The 14,477-nt window shown below is 47.3% G+C and overlaps 1 protein-coding gene across 1 annotated transcript in view; it reads right to left on the reverse strand.

Annotated features, from left to right (window-relative positions):
• Positions 1 to 4,363: 4,363 nt before the first annotated feature.
• Positions 4,364 to 14,477, reverse strand: part of fgf16 (fibroblast growth factor 16) — a gene marked incomplete at both ends in the record, with an annotated part of 30,578 nt that continues 20,464 nt past the window's right edge. Inside the window, one exon of the mRNA XM_084199731.1 lies at positions 4,364 to 4,609. Coding sequence (XP_084055857.1) covers positions 4,364 to 4,609 — 246 coding nt within the window. The remainder of the gene's footprint in view (positions 4,610 to 14,477) is intronic.

Here is a 14,477-nt window from a genome sequence, read left to right on the forward strand (position 1 = left end):
CCACTGTAGTCTAGTAGTGTAACCTCACTGTAGTCTAGTAGTGTAACCTCACTGTAGTCTAGTAGTGTAACCCCACTGTAGTCTAGTAGTGTAACCTCACTGTAGTCTAGTAGTGTAACCCCACTGTAGTCTAGTAGTGTAACCTCACTGTAGTCTAGTAGTGTAACCCCACTGTAGTCTAGTAGTGTAACCTCACTGTAGTCTAGTAGTGTAACCCCACTGTAGTCTAGTAGTGTAACCTCACTGTAGTCTAGTAGTGTAACCCCACTGTAGTCTAGTAGTGTAACCTCACTGTAGTCTAGTAGTGTAACCTCACTGTAGTCTAGTAGTGTAACCCCACTGTAGTCTAGTAGTGTAACCCCACTGTAGTCTAGTAGTGTAACCCCACTGTAGTCTAGTAGTGTAACCCCACTGTAGTCTAGTAGTGTAACCTCACTGTAGTCTAGTAGTGGAACCTCACTGTAGTCCAGTAGTGTAACCTCACTGTAGTCTAGTAGTGTAACCTCACTGTAGTCTAGTAGTGTTACCTCACTGTAGTCTAGTAGTGTAACCTCACTGTAGTCTAGTAGTGTAACCTCACTGTAGTCTAGTAGTGTAACCTCACTGTAGTCTAGTAGTGTAACCCCACTGTAGTCTAGTAGTGTAACCTCACTGTAGTCTAGTAGTGGAACCTCACTGTAGTCTAGTAGTGTAACCTCACTGTAGTCTAGTAGTGTAACCTCAATGTAGCCTAGTAGTGTAACCTCACTGTAGTCTAGTAGTGTAACCTCACTGTAGTCTAGTAGTGTAACCCCACTGTAGTCTAGTAGTGTAACCTCACTGTAGTCTAGTAGTGTAACCTCACTGTAGTCTAGTAGTGTAACCCCACTGTAGTCTAGTAGTGTAACCTCGCTGTAGTCTAGTAGTGTAACCCCACTGTAGTCTAGTAGTGTAACCCCACTGTAGTCTAGTAGTGTAACCCCGCTGTAGTCTAGTAGTGTAACCTCACTGTAGTCTAGTAGTGTAACCTCACTGTAGTCTAGTAGTGTAACCTCACTGTAGTCTAGTAGTGTAACCTCACTGTAGTCTAGTAGTGTTACCTCACTGTAGTCTAGTAGTGTAACCCCACTGTAGTCTAGTAGTGTAACCTCACTGTAGTCTAGTAGTGTAACCTTGCTGTAGTCTAGTAGTGTAACCTCGCTGTAGTCTAGTAGTGTAACCTCACTGTAGTCTAGTAGTGTAACCTCACTGTAGTCTAGTAGTGTAACCTCACTGTAGTCTAGTAGTGTAACCTCACTGTAGTCTAGTAGTGGAACCTCACTGTAGTCCAGTAGTGTAACCTCACTGTAGTCTAGTAGTGTAACCTCACTGTAGTCTAGTAGTGTTACCTCACTGTAGTCTAGTAGTGTAACCTCACTGTAGTCTAGTAGTGTAACCTCACTGTAGTCTAGTAGTGTTACCTCACTGTAGTCTAGTAGTGTAACCCCACTGTAGTCTAGTAGTGTAACCTCACTGTAGTCTAGTAGTGTAACCCCACTGTAGTCTAGTAGTGTAACCTCACTGTAGTCTAGTAGTGTAACCTCACTGTAGTCTAGTAGTGTAACCTCACTGTAGTCTAGTAGTGTAACCCCACTGTAGTCTAGTAGTGTAACCCCACTGTAGTCTAGTAGTGTAACCTCACTGTAGTCTAGTAGTGTAACCTCACTGTAGTCTATTAGTGTAACCCCACTGTAGTCTAGTAGTGTAACCCCACTGTAGTCTATTAGTGTAACCTCACTGTAGTCTAGTGGTGTAACCTCACTGTAGTCTAGTAGTGTAACCCCACTGTAGTCTAGTAGTGTAACCCCACTGTAGTCTAGTAGTGTAACCTCACTGTAGTCTAGTAGTGTAACCTCACTGTAGTCTAGTAGTGTAACCTCACTGTAGTCTAGTAGTGTAACCTCACTGTAGTCTAGTAGTGTAACCCCACTGTAGTCTAGTAGTGTAACCCCACTGTAGTCTAGTAGTGTAACCTCACTGTAGTCTAGTAGTGTAACCCCACTGTAGTCTAGTAGTGTAACCTCACTGTAGTCTAGTAGTGTAACCCCACTGTAGTCTAGTAGTGTAACCTCACTGTAGTCTAGTAGTGTAACCTCACTGTAGTCTAGTAGTGTAACCTCACTGTAGTCTAGTAGTGTAACCCCACTGTAGTCTAGTAGTGTAACCCCACTGTAGTCTAGTAGTGTAACCTCACTGTAGTCTAGTAGTGTAACCCCACTGTAGTCTAGTAGTGTAACCTCACTGTAGTCTAGTAGTGTAACCCCACTGTAGTCTAGTAGTGTAACCCCACTGTAGTCTAGTAGTGTAACCCCACTGTAGTCTAGTAGTGTAACCTCACTGTAGTCTAGTAGTGTAACCCCACTGTAGTCTAGTAGTGTAACCTCACTGTAGTCTAGTAGTGTAACCTCACTGTAGTCTAGTAGTGTAACCTCACTGTAGTCTAGTAGTGTAACCCCACTGTAGTCTAGTAGTGTAACCCCACTGTAGTCTAGTAGTGTAACCTCACTGTAGCCTAGTGGTGTAACCCCACTGTAGTCTAGTAGTGTAACCTCACTGTAGTCTAGTAGTGTAACCTCACTGTAGTCTAGTAGTGTAACCTCACTGTAGCCTAGTGGTGTAACCTCACAGCCTACATACAGCATCTTCTAGTCTTTCTAGATTCCACATCATCTGCTACTACTATGAGTGTGAGGATGATCTGGGCTGTATTAGAAAGGAGAAGGCTGTTTGATTGGCCTTCTAAGGGGGCAGTCAGTTTGACCCTGTAGAGGCAATTAGTAAGTGCTCTTTCATCTTCCTATGTCTTACATTGGAGATTGTCAGATTTTTCCCCTAGCCTGATCCCAAAACTTAGTAACGATATCTTCAGTTTGTCTCAATACAAGCCTATTATTTTCATGATTTCTTATTCGTTGTCATCGGCATTTCACTGAACTGCAATCTAGGAGCACCATCCTCTCCTTGACTGTCCTACTGTATTATTTTTTTACATTTATCACATAGTCAATAAGTATTGCATGTATCACAGCTTATCACATAGCTTTACATGTATCATATAGCTTTACATGTATCATATAGCTTTACATGTATCATATAGCTTTACATGTATCATATAGCTTTACATGTATCATATAGCTTTACATGTATCATATAGCTTTACATGTATCATATAGCTTTACATGTATCATATAGCTTTACATGTATCACATAGCTTTACGTGTATCATATAGCTTTACATGTATCATATAGCTTTACATGTATCATATAGCTTTACATGTATCATATAGCTTTACATGTATCATATAGCTTTACATGTATCATATAGCTTTACATGTATCATATAGCTTTACATGTATCATATAGCTTATGTGCCAAGTTCTGCCAATCCTGCTACATCTGGATGCTCCCTCATGGCCCATCTGTCTCCATCACATATACATAACTGTTAGTAGCGTCCTCTCTCTCCAGCTCAGCCCTGACATCACAATGACAAGTCAGAAGAGGACTTCTCTACACGTTGCTTTAGAACACTCTGACCTTCTCCCAACTCTCATTGGTCAATCCCTCCCTTCCTGGAGTTCTCTGGTTGCTGTGGTGAATGGCTGGCTAGAGTAGTGTCCACTGGCCATCTCAGCTAGTCTGATCAACTTTCCATCCCTTGGTGCTACTCAAACTGAAGACTAACCCCAAACCCTTTTTATATTTGCAGTGAATGCTGGTTAAGTATCTTATTATGTATAAAATAGGTTCACATCAGGAAAAGTATTTGTCTTCTTCTGATGGTTAGTGGTGCAGGTGGTTTTAACCTGCGGTTATCCCAGGGTTGGTTAGGCAGTCATACAGGCCTGACGCCAGTCCAGTCTCTCTCTCCCTCCATCTCTCCCTCCATCTCTCCCTCCATCTCTCCCTCCCTCCATCTCTCCCTCCATCTCTCCCTCCATCTCTCCCTCCATCTCTCCCTCCGTATCCGTTCAGTGAAGAGATTGTCTCCTCCGCTCAACTCCGTGCTCTCCTCAAGAGGGAGGTATTATGGGCCTGATGCCAGCCCCCTCTTTCTAGTGGGACCAACTCTCTCTCCTCAGTGGCTGGAGAGAAGAGCGTCTCCTCCGCTCCGCTCTGACCCCTCTGAGGTCAAACAGCGATCTCAGAGAGTTAACGCCCAGGAACACTAGCTACGGTTATCTCTCTGGTCGGTGGTCCTCGGAGGAACGGGAGGGGGGCAATACATAAACACCTTCTTAGGGGGTTGGGGCTGGAGGCTGGGGAGCGAGGTCAGTGGGAGTACTGAGTCCTGTCCACCTCTCTCCTCCCTGTCCTCATCCCTCTCTCCCAGGCTCAGCCCAGGTCACCTGTATTGGAACAGACCTCTGTAAGCCTGGGGGATCTTCTCCAGCTCCACAGGCCGAGGCAGGAAGTGGGTTAGTTTCTGGTGTTTCTTAGTCCGGCCCCCCTCCCGCGGCGAGCCGTCCTTGTTAAGCGCTACGTAGTAGAAGCGTCCGGTGTCGTTGTGTTTGTAGAGCGTGGAGGCGTATGTGTTGTACCAGTTCTCCTCAAACTGCTCTCTGAACACACACTCAGATGTTAACTTCTGCTGCGGAAGAGAGGGAGAGATGGTTGAGTGTGGTGTCCATACAGTAGCTTAATTAGCACTTAATTCATGGATTAGTTCATTTATACGTCATTCATATTTTACCAACAGTTTGAGGAGGAAACTTCACAGCAACAGATTCACTACACAATAATCAACAACAAAGAGCTGCTGAGGGGGTGAGAGAAGGTAAGAAGGGGGACTAAAGGACAGGACGCCTGCTGCCCTGTGGTGGGGTGCCTAGGTCCACCATCAGAAGGGGGACTAAAGGAGAGGACGCCTGCTGCCCTGTGGTGGGGAGCCTAGGTCCACCATCAGAAGGGGGACTAAAGGACAGGACGCCTGCTGCCCTGTGGTGGGGTGCCTAGGTCCACCATCAGAAGGGGGACTAAAGGAGAGGACGCCTGCTGCCCTGTGGTGGGGAGCCTAGGTCCACCATCAGAAGGGGGACTGAAGGACAGGACGCCTGCTGCCCTGTGGTGGGGAGCCTAGGTCCACCATCAGAAGGGGGACTAAAGGAGAGGACGCCTGCTGCCCTGTGGTGGGGAGCCTAGGTCCACCATCAGAAGGGGGACTAAAGGAGAGGACGCCTGCTGCCCTGCGGTGGGGTGCCTAGGTCCACCATCAGAAGGGGGACTAAAGGACAGGACGCCTGCTGCCCTGTGGTGGGGAGCCTAGGTCCACCATCAGAAGGGGGACTAAAGGACAGGACGCCTGCTGCCCTGCGGTGGGGAGCCTAGGTCCACCATCAGAAGGGGGACTGAAGGACAGGACGCCTGCTGCCCTGTGGTGGGGAGCCTAGGTCCACCATCAGAAGGGGGACTAAAGGAGAGGACGCCTGCTGCCCTGCGGTGGGGAGCCTAGGTCCACCATCAGAAGGGGGACTAAAGGAGAGGACGCCTGCTGCCCTGTGGTGGGGAGCCTAGGTCCACCATCAGAAGGGGGACTAAAGGAGAGGACGCCTGCTGCCCTGCGGTGGGGTGCCTAGGTCCACCATCAGCTGAACTGAACCAATGGAAAGTGTTCCAGGTCTGGGAGGCAGGTGCTGGTTATGACAGACCAGGGAGGCCGCGTCCCAAATGGTACCCTGTCACCTTTATAGTGCACTACTTTAGACCACGGTCACCTTTAAACCGCACTACTTTAGACCACGGCCCAGAGGTCTCTGGGCAACAGTAAATGCACCATATAGGGAATATGGTGTCATTTGGGACGCGGCCTGAGAGTCATTTCATCCAGACTGTTACAGGTGTCAAACTCATTCCACGGAGGGCCGGGTTGCTGCGGGTTTTTACTCCTCCCTTGTACTTGATTATGGTCACTGATAGGTAAGGAACTCCCCTCACCTGGTTGTCTAGGTCTTAGTAAGGAACTCCCCTCACCTGGTTGTCTAGGTCTTAGTAAGGAACTCCCCTCACCTGGTTGTCTAGGTCTTAGTAAGGAACTCCCCTCACCTGGTTGTCTAGGTCTTAGTAAGGAACTCCCCTCACCTGGTTGTCCAGGTCTTAGTAAGGAACTCCCCTCACCTGGTTGTCTAGGTCTTAGAAAGGAACTCCCCTCACCTGGTTGTCCAGGTCTTAGTAAGGAACTCCCCTCACCTGGTTGTCTTGGTCTTAGTAAGGAACTCTCCACACCTGGTTGTCTAGGTCTTAGTAAGGAACTCTCCACACCTGGTTGTCTAGGTCTTAGTAAGGAACTCCCCTCACCTGGTTGTCTAGGTCTTAGTAAGGAACTCCCCTCACCTGGTTGTCTAGGTCTTAGTAAGGAACTCCCCTCACCTGGTTGTCTAGGTCTTAGTAAGGAACTCCCCTCACCTGGTTGTCTAGGTCTTATTAAGGAACTCCCCTCACCTGGTTGTCTAGGTCTTAGTAAGGAACTCCCCTCACCTGGTTGTCTAGGTCTTAGTAAGGAACTCCCCTCACCTGGTTGTCTAGGTCTTAGTAAGGAACTCCCCTCACCTGGTTGTCTAGGTCTTAGTAAGGAACTCCCCTCACCTGGTTGTCTAGGTCTTAGTAAGGAACTCCCCTCACCTGGTTGTCTAGGTCTTAGTAAGGAACTCCCCTCACCTGGTTGTCTAGGTCTTAGTAAGGAACTCCCCTCACCTGGTTGTCTAGGTCTTAGTAAGGAACTCTCCACACCTGGTTGTCTAGGTCTTAGTAAGGAACTCCCCTCACCTGGTTGTCTAGGTCTTTCAGTGAAACCTGCAGACACTAGGCCCTACGTGGAATGAGTTTGACACCCATAGTTTAGAGTTTACACCCAGAAATCCCTCAGCTAGTGGACAGTTAGACATTTACTGGGGTGGGCCAAAATAGGGGAGGGTTGTAAAAAGTTTTCTTTGCTTTGGAGAGGGTAGTGTATTTTAATTGGTCAAAGGGGAGGGTATTGTGTTTTAATTGGTCAAAGGGGAGGGTATTGTGTTTTAATTGGTCAAAGGGGAGGGTAGTGTATTTTTATTGGTCACAGGGGAGGGTAGTGTGTTTTTATTGGTCACAGGGGAGGGTAGTGTGTTTTTCCCTGGTTTACATTGACTCTTCAGGTTTTACTAGATCTTCATTTCTTCCATTCAGTCCTCATCTGCTTGCATGCTCCTCCCCTATATCAAGGTGTTTTGCTACTTCCTTTTTATGAACTGGGCTTTTCCATGTCCTAACTTTTACTATACCACAGGTCAATATAGTCTACCAGTCTACCAGTCTACCAGTCTACCAGTATAACTGTCTACCAGTCTACCAGTCTACCAGTCTACCAGTATAACTGTCTACCAGTCTACCAGTCTACCAGTCTACCAGTCTACCAGTCTAACTGTCTACCAGTCTACCTGTCTACCAGTCTAACTGTCTACCAGTCTACCAGTCTACCAGTCTACCAGTCTACCAGTATAACTGTCTACCAGTCTACCAGTCTACCAGTCTACCAGTATAACTGTCTACCAGTCTACCAGTCTACCAGTCTACCAGTCTACCAGTCTAACGCTCTATCCTGTCTAACTGTCTACCTGTCTACCAGTCTACCTGTCTACCAGTCTACCAGTCTACCAGTCTACCAGTCTACCAGTCTACCAGTCTAACGCTCTATCCTGTCTAACTGTCTACCTGTCTACCAGTCTACCTGTCTACCAGTCTACCTGTCTACCAGTCTACCAGTCTACCAGTCTACCAGTCTAACGCTCTATCCTGTCTACCAGTCTACCTGTCTACCAGTCTACCAGTCTACCAGTCTACCAGTCTACCAGTATAACTGTCTACCAGTCTACCAGTCTACCAGTCTACCAGTCTACCAGTCTAACTGTCTACCAGTCTACCTGTCTACCAGTCTAACTGTCTACCAGTCTACCAGTCTACCAGTCTACCAGTCTACCAGTATAACTGTCTACCAGTCTACCAGTCTACCAGTCTACCAGTATAACTGTCTACCAGTCTACCAGTCTACCAGTCTACCAGTCTACCAGTCTAACGCTCTATCCTGTCTAACTGTCTACCTGTCTACCAGTCTACCTGTCTACCAGTCTACCAGTCTACCAGTCTACCAGTCTACCAGTCTACCAGTCTAACGCTCTATCCTGTCTAACTGTCTACCTGTCTACCAGTCTACCTGTCTACCAGTCTACCTGTCTACCAGTCTACCTGTCTACCAGTCTACCTGTCTACCAGTCTACCAGTCTACCAGTCTACCAGTCTACCAGTCTACCAGTCTACCAGTCTACCAGTCTACCAGTCTACCTGTATAACTGTGATTTAACAGGTGATAGGAAGTGGAGAGGTCAGGTGATAGGCAGCGGAGAGGTCAGGTGATAGGTAGTGGAGAGGTCAGGTGATAGGTAGTGGAGAGGTCAGGTGATAGGCAGTGGAGAGGTCAGGTGATAGGAAGTGGAGAGGTCAGGTGATAGGCAGTGGAGAGGTCAGGTGATAGGAAGTGGAGAGGTCAGGTGATAGGAAGTGGAGAGGTCAGGTGATAGGCAGCGGAGAGGTCAGGTGATAGGAAGTGGAGAGGTCAGGTGATAGGCAGTGGAGAGGTCAGGTGATAGGCAGTGGAGAGGTCAGGTGATAGGAAGTGGAGAGGTCAGGTGATAGGCAGTGGAAAGGTCAGGTGATAGGAAGTGGAGAGGTCAGGTGATAGGAAGTGGAGAGGTCAGGTGATAGGAAGTGGAGAGGTCAGGTGATAGGAAGTGGAGAGGTCAGGTGTATCACTGAGCAAGATGAAACCAAAATATAACTTTTTGGTAAAAACTCAACTCGTCGTGTTTGGAGGACAAAGAATGCTGAGTTGCATCCAAAGAACACCATACCTACTGTGAAGCATGGGGGTGGAAACATCATGCTTTGGGGCTGTTTTTCTGCAAAGGGACCAGGACGATTGATCTGTGTAAAGGAAAGAATGAATGGGGCCATGTATCGTGAGATTTTGAGTGAAAACCTCCTTCCATCAGCAAGGGCATTGAAGATGAAACGTGGCTGGGTCTTTCAGCATGAAAATGATCCCAAACACACCGCCCGGGCAACGAAGGAGTGGCTTCGTAAGAAGCATTTCAAGGTCCTGGAGTGGCCTAGCCAGTCTCCAGATCTCAACCCCATAGAAAATCTTTGGAGGGAGTTGAAAGTCCGTGTTGCCCAGCGACAGCCCCAAAACATCACTGCTCTAGAGGAGATCTGCATGGAGGAATGGGCCAAAATACCAGCAACAGTGTGTGAAAACCTTGTGAAGACTTACAGAAAACGTTTGACCTGTGTCATTGCCAACAAAGGGTATATAACAAAGTATTGAGAAACTTTTGTTATTGACCAAATACTTATTTTCCACCATAATTTGCAAATAAATTCATTAGAAATCCTACAATGTGATTTTCTGGATTTTTTTTTCTCATTTTGTCTGTCATAGTTGGCGTGTACCTATGATGAAAATTACAGGCCTCTCTCATCTTTTTAAGTGGGAGAACTTGCACAATTGGTGGCTGACTAAATACTTTTTTTCCCCACTGTATATTAATCACGCATTGAACTACATCCATCTATTCTGCCAACAATGCCTTAGTGTACGTAATGGAACGTTGAGTCAAATAGAACCTATTTTTAAAACCTCTTATAAAGTTGGTTTTGTAGCATAAAATGGGAATTTGATATTTTTGACTGATATTATGATTGTCTGTCTGTTTCATATCTGCAAAGTAGTTAAAACGCTGTCAGATCCACTTTAAAAAAGCTAGTGTAGCCTGAAAGGTACGCTAACGGCACAGCTAACCTTCTCCATGGAAAGAAGGAGCCGACAGAGAAACAAGCATAAGGACACCAACTCAGGACCAGAGGAGACACCTGTATTTGTATTTGTATTTATTAAGGATCCCCGTTAGGTGCTGACAAGGCAGCAGGTACTCTTCCTGGGGTCCTGCAACATTAAGGCAGTTATATATCATTTAAAATATTACACGACATTACATTTCATAACACTTTTCACAACACATTAAGTGTGTTCCCTCAGGCCACTACTGTATTTTCACATATCTACAATACAACATCCATGTGTACGTGTGTGTAGAGGGCGTGTCTTATCATGTGTACAGTGCATTCGGAAAGTATTCAGACCCCTTGACTTTTCCATATTTTGTTACGTTACAGCCTTATTCTAAAATTGAATGTATTTATTTTTTGCTCATCAATCTACCCCATAATGACAAAGCGAAAACAGGTTTTTGGAAATGTTTGCAAATTTATTAAAAATTAAAAACAGAAATAACTTATTTACATAAGTATTCAGACCCTTTGCTATGAGACTCGAAATTGAGCTCAGATGCATCTTGTTTCCATTGATCATCCTTGAGATGTTTCTACAACTTGATTGGAGTCCACCTGTGGTCAATTCAATTGATTGGACATGATTTGGAAAGGCACACACCTGTCTATATAAGGTCCCACAGTTGACAGTGCATGTCAGAGCAAAAACCAAGCCATGAGGTCGAAGGAATTGTCCGTAGAGCTTTGAGACAGGATTGTGTCGAGGTACAGATCTGGGGAAGGGTAACAAAACATTTCTGAAGCGTTGAAGGTTCCCAAGAACTCTGTGCCCTCCATCATTCTTAAATGGATGAAGTTTGGAACCACCAAGACTCTTCCTAGAGCTGGCCGCCCGGCCAAACTGAGCAATCGGGGGAGAAGGGCCTTGGTCAGGAAGGTGACCAAGAACCCGATGGTCACTCTGACAGAGCTCCAGAGTTCCTCTGTGGAGATGGGGAGAACCTTCCAGAAGGACAACCATCTCTGCAGCACTCCACCAATCAGGCCTTTATGGTAGAGTGGCCAGACGGAAGCCACTCCTCAGTAAAAGGCACATGACAGCCCGCTTGGAGTTTGCCAAAAGGCACCTAAAGGACTCTCAGACCATGAGAAACAAGATTCTCTGGTCTGATGAAACCAAGATTGAACTATTTTGCCTGAATGCCAAGCGTCACGTCTGGAGGAAACCTGGCACCATCCCTACGGTGAAGCACGGTGGTGGCAGCATCATGCTGTGGGGATGTTTTCAGTGGCAGGGACTGGGAGACTAGTCAGGATCGAGGGAAAGATGAACGGAGCAAAGTACAGAGAGATCCTTGATGAAAACCTGCTCCAGAGCGCTCAGGACCTCAGACTGGGGCAAAGGTTCACCTTCCAACAGGACAACAACCCTAAGCATACGGCCAAGACAACGCAAGAGTGGCTTCGGGACAAGTCTCTGAATGTCCTTGAGTGGCCCAGCCAGAGCCCGGACTTGAACCTGATCGAACATCTCTGGCGAGACCTGAAAATAGCTGTGCAGCGACGCTCCCCATCAAACCTGACAGAGCTTGAGAGGATCTGCAGAGAAGAATGGGAGAAACTCCCCAAATACAGGTGTGCCAAGCTTGTAGCGTCATACCCAAGAAGACTTGAGGCTGTAATCGCTGCCAAAGGTGCTTCAACAAAGTATTGAGTAAAGGGTTTTAATATTTATGTAAATGTGATATGTTTTTTTATTTGTTAATAAATTAACAAATATTTATAAAAACCTGTTTTTGCTTTGTCATTATGGGGTATTGTGATTGATGATGGTAAAAACTATTTAATCCATTTTAGAATAAGGCTGTAACATAATAAAATGTGGAAAAAGTCAAGGGGTCTGAATACTTTGCAAATGCACTGCATATATAAAGGTTTCTGTACCAAATATTAAGTTCTGCTTTTCTGATGTATCAAATATTTATGTCATGCAATAAAATGCACATTAATTACTTAAAAATCATACAATGTGAATTTCTGGATTTCACAGTTGAAGTGTACCTATGATAAAAATTACAGACCTCTACATGCTTTGTAAGTAGGAAAACCTGCAAAATCGGAAGTGTATCAAATACTTGTTCTCCCCACTGTATGTTGATGATTTCATTCCTGTGCTATTTGTAACTACCCTGGTAGGTTGACTGATAACCTGAACCAGGTTGCAGGCACTGGTTACAGTTTGAAGCTTTCTCTTGAGTGGGCAGCCTAATGAAAACCAGTCAATATTTAAATCACCCAGAAAATATACCTCTCTGTTGATATCACATACAGTGATCATGTGTCATGCAATAAAATTCAAATTAATTACTTAAAAATCATACAATGTGATTTTCTGGATTTTTGTTTTAGATTCCGTCTCTCACAGTTGAAGTGTACCTATGATAAAAATTACAGACCTCTACATGCTTTGTAAGTAGGAAAACATGCAAAATCGGCAGTGTATCAAATACTTGTTCTCCCCACTGTATATTATCAAGCATTTCACACATGTTAGCCAGAAACTGAGTGTTAGCACTTGGTGGTCTATAGCAGCTTCCCACCAGAATGGGCTTTAGGTGAGGCCGATGAACCTGTAGCCATATTACTTCAACAGTATTTAACATGAGATCCTCTCTAAGCTTTACAGGAATGTGGTTCTGAATATAAACAGCAACACCTCCACCATTGGCATTTCTGTCTTTTCTGTAAATGTTATAACCTTGTATTGCTACCACTGTATCTGTCAAAAGAACCGATGTGGATGTGGTGGAGGAGTCAGGCGCAGGACACAGAGGATTCGTCCAAAAGACTTTACTAGTCCAAAGTGCAACAAAACAATACACGACCTCGAAAACAAACGGAGGCGAGGGAATTACGCAACATCTTCACAAAGAAGAAACTTGAGGAAACCGGGGAAGTGGAGGACCGTATGTATCCCTGTGCCAAGGACTCGGCTATGTAAGTCTCCATAGCCGCTGTCTCCTCTTGAGACAGGGGATACACACGACTCCGTGGCAGAGCCGCTCCTGTTTGGAGGTTTATCGCACAGTCCCCCTGTCTATGAGGTGGTAGCCGTGTTGCCCTAGTCTTGCTGAACACAAGTGCTAAGTCCTCATACTCAGGGGGAATGCGCATTGCGGGCACTTGGTTCGGACTCTCAACCGAGGTCGCCCCTAAGGAAACACCTAGACATCTCCCTACACACTGGGCAGACCACTCCATAAGAGCCCTCTGTTGCCACGCAATGGTAGGATCATGGGTGCTTAACCAGGGAAGCCCCAACACCACGGGGTACGCAGGAGAGTCAATCAGATAAAACTGAATGATCTCCTCATGACCCCCCTGCGTCGTCATAGTAAGTGGTGCTGTGACTTCTCTGATCAGCCCCGACCCCAACGGCCGGCTGTCTAAGGCGTGGACAGGAAAGGGGGCTTCTACCGGCCGAAGGGGAATTCCAAACCTATAACAAAATGCCCGATCAATAAAATTCCCAGCTGCGCCTGAATCTACTAGCGCCTTATGCTGGGAATGAGGTGCCACCAGTGGAAATCTCACAGGAATACTCATGTGACCAACAGAAAGCTCTGGGTGAGTGGGGCGCCTACTCACCTGAAATGACTCCCCAGTGCGTGACCTGTTGTCCCCTCTCCCAGGAGACCCTCCCCAGCACCTGGCCGCGGTGTGTCCTCCACGGCCACAGCTGGTGCAGGGGGTGGCCCTCCTCGGGTTCTCTCTCCTCCTCTCTCTAGCGCCAGCACCCCCGAGCTCCATGGGAATCGGCTCGGAGGTGCTGGAGGGTGGAATGGTCGGCCCCCACTCGGGACGTCCGCGGGTAGCCAGCAGGGTGTCGAGACGGATGGAGATGTCCACCAACTGGTCGAATGATAGGTTGGTGTCCCTGCAGGCCAGCTCACGACGAACGTCCTCTCGTAGGCTGCACCGGTAATGGTCGATGAGGGCCCTCTCATTCCACCCCGCATCCGCCGCTAGCGTCCGGAACTCCAGTGCGAACTCCTGTGCGCTCCTCTTCCCCTGTCGGAGGTGGAACAGACGCTCCCCCGCCGCTTTCCCTTCAGGTGGGTGATCGAAGACAGCCCTGAAGCGGCGGGAGAACTCCGCGTAGGTGATGGTAGCGGCGTCTATTCCCCTCCATTCGGCGTTGGCCCACTCCAACGCCTTGCCGGATAGACAGGAGATGAGGGCGGAGACGCTCTCGTATCCCGAGGGCGCTGGGTGTATAGTAGCCAGGTAGAGTTCCACCTGCAGGAGGAACCCCTGACACCCGGCTGCAGAACCGTCACATGCCCTCGGGAGCGAGAGCCGAATGCCACTGGGTTCCGGTGCTGAGAGAGGAGGACTGGCCGTTGGTGATGGGATGGAGTAAGAAGGCGTGGGCACCTCTCCAGTCACCAACCGGCGCAGAGTGTTGGACACCTCGTCCATGGCGGCCCCAAGTTGCCGGATCATGGTGTCTTGGTAGCTGATCCGCTCTTCCAGCGACTTGGGTGCCGCCGCTGCTCCTGCTGACTCCATAGTTGGGTGTGTTGTTCTGTCAAAAGAACCGATGTGGATGTGGTGGAGGAGTCAGGCGCAGGACACAGAGG

Source organism: Coregonus lavaretus (assembly GCF_964263955.1).
Source record: "Coregonus lavaretus genome assembly, contig: HAP1_SCAFFOLD_1107, whole genome shotgun sequence".
Classification (NCBI taxonomy): Eukaryota; Metazoa; Chordata; class Actinopteri; order Salmoniformes; family Salmonidae; genus Coregonus; species Coregonus lavaretus.